Source organism: Blennius ocellaris (assembly GCF_963422515.1).
Source record: "Blennius ocellaris genome assembly, chromosome: 3".
NCBI classification, from domain to species: domain Eukaryota; kingdom Metazoa; phylum Chordata; class Actinopteri; order Blenniiformes; family Blenniidae; genus Blennius; species Blennius ocellaris.
In genome coordinates, this window is record NC_137652.1 from 18,300,541 (window position 1) to 18,308,659 (window position 8,119).

An 8,119-nucleotide genomic window follows, 5' to 3' on the forward strand; every position below is an offset into this window, starting at 1 on the left:
AAACAATATTGTTGATATATTTAACGTTATTTTTCTCCTCCTTAATGTTTACTTGCAGTATCATAACTTCTTTCTTTAACTTTCTTTCAGCCTGGGAGCTACAGTATGAGAAACTATGAATTTAGATTTCAACCCACGGCCTTAAATTTGCTAAAGCAGTATAAAAATGGATGAAAAAAAGCGCATTACGTAACAAATATTCCACTCAGCTTTAGAGTTTCCATGTACAACATCTCTGTATGTCATGATCAGTGTGGTGCTTTTTGATGAAATGAAAGCCTCTTTGCACTGAAACGATGTGTTGTTTGTGTAAATGTGAGAAACTGCTGGATGCTTTTTGAATCCTCGTCTCTGCTTCTGCAGCCGAACACACTCAGACACCAGGGGTGATGTAAAAAGGCTGTATTGCTATTGCCATCAGCAGCATGTTATGAACAAGCTAATTAGCCGGGAAAACTTCTCTGGAGAATGTGGCTCTGGGATGTTACTTTCCAGTAAATCACCCATCCTATCGTCAGTCCCTATGAAACCCCTGTCTCCTTCTTGTTCTGCATCTTCTTTTTTAGGGGATGGTTAACAACCAGACAGGGATCTTCCCAGAGTCCTTTGTGAAGATTATAAAGCCCCTTCCAGAGAGCGACTCTGAGGGTGAAGGGGGAGGCCACCCGTACAGCTGCCTGCGCTGCTTCCTGCTCACCCCCTCTGGAGTCGACACCAGGTCTGCCAGGCATCACTGACTTAACAAGATGTAACACAGCAGCAGGTTTTAGCCAGATTTTAACATTTTGCTTTGAGGTGTTGTCTTTGAGCTTCCAATTGATTTGAAATCTTTATTCCTTTATTAACTGAGACGTACTCACAATGAAGTGCAGTGCTGTGCCTTGGTTTTGCATCAACGTATTTCCTCTGGCCCCTAAAGGAGGCTATTGGAAATAACAGGACTAACAACCTTTACACACCAGAGGCAAAACTAATTAATGACTGGAAATTGCTCAATATTGGCTGATGAATATTTCATGTCAAAAATGCTCATTTACAGCTGATATTCAATTGAAGCTTTAAATCTGGGTGTCAACTCATTCCTCTTGACAAAACAGACAAGAAAAATGTATCTAACGTCATCCTGTGAGGTCGATCTTGCCCCTCTCCTCATTGTCTCAACACCTTTTATACATGAATTATTTATTTAACTGTCAGGATACAACAAGTACAATGAAATGTCCTCAGGTCTTTTCAATGGAATAAAAGAAACAAGAATGGGAAGATTGAAGCCCTGTTTACTCACAAAAGCATTGTTTTTGTGTCAGAAAGGTTTTTCCGTTTACACGTCAATGTTTTGAAAATATTTTGAAAACGATGAACAAAGAAATTACAGACATGCTGAACACGATGTAGTTAGCATGCCAGGCCACAGCATGCCAGGCCACAACTAGATGCTGTTGTTTGTTAATGTAATAAAACCACATACGACAACAAGATGCTATAAACATTATTAATGGCGGGTACACAGACATTCATAAGGACAGACGACCAAGTTGGATTGCTGCTACTGGTGACTCTAAACTATAAAACTACCAAGTCCCAGGAAAATATGGACTGGGAGTCATGACAGTCTGGAGGCCGCCATTGTTGTTATTGTCCATCTACTCATGCATGTGCTGTAGAACTATTTACTATGACCATGGTGCACATGAACAGCAGCACTGTTTCATAAAGTTGCATTACCCCCCCCCGTTTCCATTAAGACTGAATGAACCGTTTTCAAAAAGTTGCATTTTTTCCATCTACCACCGAGACAGAGTCAGAGTAAAGTTCCACCTTAATTGTCCTTTTCAAAAATTTGCTCCACGCACCGTTGCCGTGTAAATGGACACCTGAAATACCTCAGAAGTTTTCCTTTTTCACATGAAAATGCAGGGCGGGATGGGTGTTCAATATTCTGTTTTAAGCAGGGAACAATGTAAATTTTAGGGTCAGAGTGTAATGACCGTTGATTATCAGTATCTATCAAAGGTGGTACAAGGAAGGAAATTTTAAGATCTTTCCACGGGTTTATGGGCAGCAAAGCCTCATAGATGCATATTTTCTTTCTGGAAACATCATCTATCAATATGAGACTTGCTAACATCTTGATGTTGGATACCAAAGCACACCATCAGAGGTCTCATAGAGTCCATACCTTCATGGGCCAAGACTGTTTTGGTAGCAACTGGTGGACCCACATAATATTAAGCAGTATATCAGGATGTCTGCTGGCTCCTCTGGTGATATTAGGACCCCATCTAAGTAGAAGTAGAAGACAAAAGCTCTCCAAGATCATTGTTTTCAGTGTTCTGAGTTTCCATATTGCAAATACCAATAAAGACAAACATTGCTGAGATGTGAAAACAAACAAATCCATCATAACAATGGCCTTGGAAAGCTTTTGTCTTCTTCCTTAGATGATTAAAACATCCAACATTTGATCAAGATTGGCAAAAAGAAAATGTCTCTCTCCAATGCAAAATCTAAAAAAAGCATGTGATTTGGATCTGTCGTAAATCATGTCTGAAATGCAAGAGGCAACAGTCCCATTTAGTAAACAGCAACAGCAGCACTGAATAAGATACTAAAAACCAACAAAACTCAACACAGTGGGATGTCAGTGTCAGTAACATCAACAATAAGATGCCAAAGGGTTGAAATTACAATGACATAAGAACTGAAGCTGAAGTGAGAGAGAACAAAGCACCGAGTGCGTTTCAGCTTTCTGCATCAGCCAACCTCTATTCAATGTCAGCCAGTTTTCCCACTCAGGTGGGATAGGACTTCTTCCGAAGGGGCAAAGTAAATCAATATGATCATAATTATAGACTATAAGAGAACCATGGTGCATTTTAAGGAATCAGACTTTTCGTTTTGCTTCTGGTGGAGTTTGAAATGAGTCATGATGAAAGTAAACACTGATGATTGAATGAAACAAGTCTTGTTTGAATGTTTTGAGGGGAGCTTTTAACTGTTGAGAAGGCATTGAGATTTAAGAACCACAAACACAGATTGAAAGCTGATTGTTCAGTAAGGATGATGCAATAAAAGCACTGTGAACAAATCAAAAATGTAAATCACAAAACCATTGGTGGAACAGTTGCAACTGTTGCTTATCTCCAGCAAACACAGCACACCATATCCTTCAATTTGCAAAAGCAAACCATCCAGCATTGACACAAAATGTATTACTTAGCCTGAGAAAAAGCCTGTCATGCTATAGAATCATGAGTTTAGAGTTAAAGTTTGAGTTTCTCTCTTTATGTGACCTGCTTTATTATGTTTCATGAACATTCTGTTCATGTTGAGATTGTCGTGTTTTTTGGGTTTTGTGATAATATCAACATTTTAATCAAATATACTCTACACCACAACAAAGAAAAAGTTTACATTTAAATGTTATTTTGTCACAATTTTAATATTTTACTTGAGATGAAATTGTCGCTGAATGTTGTAATATATTTTCTATTATTGATGTTATATTCATTACAATAACATCAAACGGGAGTACTGTCTATGACAAGCGCCCAAAAATTCACATTATTCAGGGAAAACCTCACATATTTGTCATCCAACCTAATATTTAGCTTTGTGTGTTTCTTCTTCACACAGAGATGTGTGTGTACAAGAGGACCTCAGCATCCAGCCAACCTACAAGGACCTTCTGGCTCACATGAGGTAATAATTAACCAAAAAAGTCCAAGTTTGACACTTTTTCAATGGTTTTATTGGTAGTTACAGTATAAAGAGTGTGCTTCCTGTCATGTTTGTTTTGCATATTTAGCAACATTAATATTTGTGTTGTCGAGCGGGGGGAGATGAAATCACATCACACTTTTTGGCGGATTAATGCACGTTCCAGAAAATGTGTTAATGGAAGGTGATGATGGAGGAGCTTGAGGTGCAGATGAATGTAGGAGATACAGACACATGACAAGATCTGTGTTCTGGCCGAGGTCCTCCCCCGCCATGTCTTAGCAGGATTAAAAAACCAAATGAGCGGATCTTTTGAAATGAAGTTCCTACAGATTAATTCCTTTTTTTGAACTGTTCTTTTTATTTTGAAATATTGACAGGTCGAGTACAGGGGTCTTTACAGTCATTGACATTACCTTTTTTGCTTAATATATGCAAATATAAATTCAAAATAATTAAAAAAAAGACACTCACCCAGACGAGCAAAGCAAAGTAAATAATATACTGTGTACTTAAATAATTGTGCTCTGAAAACCTGCAGATTGCCAGTTGCCAAGCATCAACACCCGCCAGATTAGTTTCTGTTACACTTCCAAAGCTCCCCCAACAAACTGCCCTCCTGCAATCCTTCATTCCCAAAGCGCCACCATCACCGGATGCATGTGCTCATTACACTATCTTTTTCTCTTTCATTGCCTCCGTCCCTCTGTCTCTCATTATCTGGTAATTCAGATAGGTGAGCGCAGTGATGATTAGCCCACCCCATTCATAATCACCTCATTTCCGCCGCTTATCTGCTCATTATTGTTTGTGTGTGAGTGTGTGTGTGTGTGTGTGTGTGTGTGTGTGTGTGTGTGTGTGTGTGTGTGTGTGTGTGTGTGTGTGTGTGTGTGTGTGTGTGTGTGTGTGTGTGTGTGTGTGTGTGTGTGTGTGTGTGTGTGTGTGTGTGTGTGTGTGTTTTTGGGACTATTGTGCCCTGCAGTTGGATAAATGAGACCCCGGTCATGAGTTTTAATATGGCTCAGCAATGATAACCAGGGAGAGGGAGAATATGTGCAGAGAAATAATACTTTTAATGAAGATCTGTCTTCAAATCACCTATAAACACCCAGCATGTTACCACATGTGACCTCTCCCACGTTTCAAATATCTTTTTTGAATTTGTATGTGTTGTTTCATATAAATCAACCGTGAGAGGTGTGAAAGGTTTTAAAGATAAAGGCCCCGTTCCCACAGTTTTTCATGTAGAAACAGAAAACTTTTTATTTTTTTTCATTTTGGGCATCCGTTTACACAACAACGATAGTCGGAGTTACTGCAAATGCAGTTTCCAAAATGGAGCTTTTTGAAAACACTCCAAAATTAAGGGAAATGCAACTTTTCTGAAATGCCGCCATTCACATTCACGCCGCGTCAGTAGTAAGTAGTTCTGTGACAACATCATTGTCTTGTTAACAGACAACCAAATGCAATGACATTTTTCTCTTTTCAGCAAAGCTACTTTGAAATGTATGAGATGTTGTTTTTTCCCCATTCGCTTCAGGGTATACTCGGTTACTTTAATCTATATTATGCCTTCGCTAAGATAATTGTTGTGGCTTTTCCTCAGTTGCTTTCTGTTGGTGTCACGTCAGTGTGACTGGTCAGATGAACGTCTCTCGAGTGACCGTCTCCTGGTGTTTATCCCTCTTCAGGGACATCTTCAAAATAGAGGACATCGCCATGAACTACCGCGACCCGGAGGGAGACCTTATCCGTATCCTTGATGACGACGACATTCAGCTGATGATCTCTGAAAGCCGGGGTCAGTGCAGCAAGGTCAAGAGACCCGTCAATCAGTTTCCATGGGAACTGCATGTTACCCTGACCTCTGACCTTTCTGTTTACAATATTGAAGCGTAACTATGAAGGGGGTCTTTTCTAAAGCCGAGCAAGCATATTTTCAAATGTTTCCTCAATAGATCATTTCAGTTTTATTCTTGGCCCATTTTATTGAACACTTCATTCATTTTACTCAGCAGTACACAAACTTCTGCATTTACCTTCCGAGATTCTTTATTTTTCTTGGAATGTGGTGATCATCATGAATGCGCACAGGTTAGTGTTAGTGTTAGTGGCCCTTTAAGAACAAACTTTTCTCCAATTTTTTTTGTAAAATAAGCCTTTATGAAGAAATAGGCGAATTTCTTGTGCCACCCCAAATGACTTTGTAAGTGTAAAACTGTCCAATGCCACATTTCACATGTTTAAAATCCAACCCTGAACTGATGCTCGACCAATTGCGTTGATCTAAGATGCAGTTACCATCATTCCCATCAATTTTAGGTTTCTGGTAATATTCAAGGTCCTTGCCGTTGAAGATTGCAAAGACAAAAACTAAAGTTTTTGCATTGATAGTAGGCTCTTGTTTAACAGTTCTTTCATTTGATAGAAGTTGTCAACCTACGAGTTAACCTGACTTACATCAGGTCTCCAGCCCTCCGTCTCAAGGGAAAGGTTACCCAGTCCCTGCTGCGGTTCAGTAGACAGGAGAAACACAACTGAGTAACTGTCTAGACTGGGTGGTGATGGTGCTTCACTCCGACTGTCACGGTCTGGCATCCAGAGGTCATGTCCATGCTTCAGTCGACATTGCCAGTTCAGAACAGCAGGCTAAAGCCTGAACTGTACAGTATAATGATAACCACCTCTGTCAATGACCACGCCCCTCTATGTTTAAATTAGTTTAAAAAAGTTTTTCTTTGCTGTGGTGCAGAGTATACCTGATGAAAATGTCTATATCTTCACAAAATCCAAACAATGACCACTTAAAATGCAATACAATCTCAACATCGGTGATCGCAAAATACGTCGGACATTACCGATAAAAATGTCCTTGGTCTGGTTAATGTCCTCTTAAAACCCGTCTCGTGTCCAAATTTTGAATTTATCACTCTCAGGGCTCGACATTAAGGCTTGGTCTGAACGTCCGGGGCTAGTCAAGGCTTTGCCAGGGCAACTTAATCATCTACCCACCTTGCCTGAATGGGCAACCTGCGGAGATTTCAGATCCATGAAGCCGCATTTGTGTTTCATTGTCTGCTGAAATGTCTCCACTCTATAAGAAAAAAAATATATTTTCATGAAAGTTTACTTTGGGCCAGTAAAATGTCCATCAGTCCAGTAAAAAGTGCCTGATTACTGGACCAGCGTCTGGTAAAAGAAATGTTGGCATTTCGTGATCCCTGCCACATAAAGCTAATTTTAATGAAACTTTCCGGTGCAAAATATAGTATAATGTCCCAAAAACTCTTGTTTTTAGTGTCTTTTTACAAACTCACCATCTTTCGTGGCAGCATCACTGGTATATCTCAACTCTGGTCTCAGTGTTGTGTTGTTCCAGCTACTATTTGTTTAAAAATAATCCATCTTTTCTTTGAAATTCTTAAAATTTTCTTGGTGGTTTGACCAGATTGGAGCTTCTTGCAGGTGGATTTTGGACCACAGGCTTCATGTTTGACACCTCTGATATTGATAAATTCTGGTCTTCCAGTTTCCACAAAAGAAAATAAATGTTGACATTATGCAACTGTTGTAATTGAGTTTTGCACTGATGCTTGTTTTATTATTTCAATTCAATTATATTACATGTACAATAAATTCAGTTCTAAAACTATTCTTACATATTTCTTGTTATCCCATCTATCTGTGATATCCGTGAGCCCTGGATGTTTCCATCTCACATTGCTTTATTTTCATGCATCCAATACCAGCTAGTGCTGCTAAAAGTCCTCTTGCTGTTTATGAAACAGACTCTGTATTCTATTCTGAAGCAGTTTCCATTACTTTTTAAACACTTCAAACATTTTGGATGCAAAAGAGTTGGTATTGTAGCATGTCTCAGTGTGTTATGAAACTCCTCCTTGATGGTGAATTAAATCATTGATCATGTCTTTCATCCATATATCTTCTCTGGATCATTCATATTTTCTTCATGTGTCTGCACTTCATTCACACTCGCCTCCGGAGATTCACATATTGCCTTTTTGTTTCCTCTCCACATCCTCATCTTTAATGCAAAGTTATTCCCCTCGTATTCCTTTTTAAGCGCCTCTGCAGGCACTGTGGAAGTGATGCATCTTTAAAAGTTGATTATCACACAAGACTGACACTTATAAGAGAGCTCCTCTGTGGAACATTCACTCGCAGCTTGTTTGTTTCCTTTTTGCCAGAACTCAGCATTATTGGCAGGAAAGAGCAAATTGAGTCAAATACATGCATGTTGATTCTGTGATGACAAAACATTTACATCTTCTTATGATTTCCTTCATTTGTGAGTCAAGTTATTCTCGACCGGCGTCCAAATCGACGATTGTGCTGGAGCCACTAAATCACAGGCTGCTGTTTCTTTTCTCTCTCT

General features: G+C 39.3%; 1 protein-coding gene across 1 annotated transcript in view; it reads left to right on the forward strand.

Moving 5' to 3' along the window:
• The window catches only part of ncf4 (neutrophil cytosolic factor 4), a 38,776-nt gene extending 31,302 nt beyond the window's left edge, over positions 1-7,474 (forward strand). Inside the window, exons 8-10 of the mRNA XM_080494255.1 lie at positions 567-718; positions 3,637-3,702; positions 5,415-7,474. Of these exons, the coding sequence (XP_080350381.1) occupies positions 567-718; positions 3,637-3,702; positions 5,415-5,622 (426 nt within the window). The 3' untranslated portion in view covers positions 5,623-7,474. The remainder of the gene's footprint in view (positions 1-566; positions 719-3,636; positions 3,703-5,414) is intronic.
• Positions 7,475-8,119: the final 645 nt, after the last annotated feature.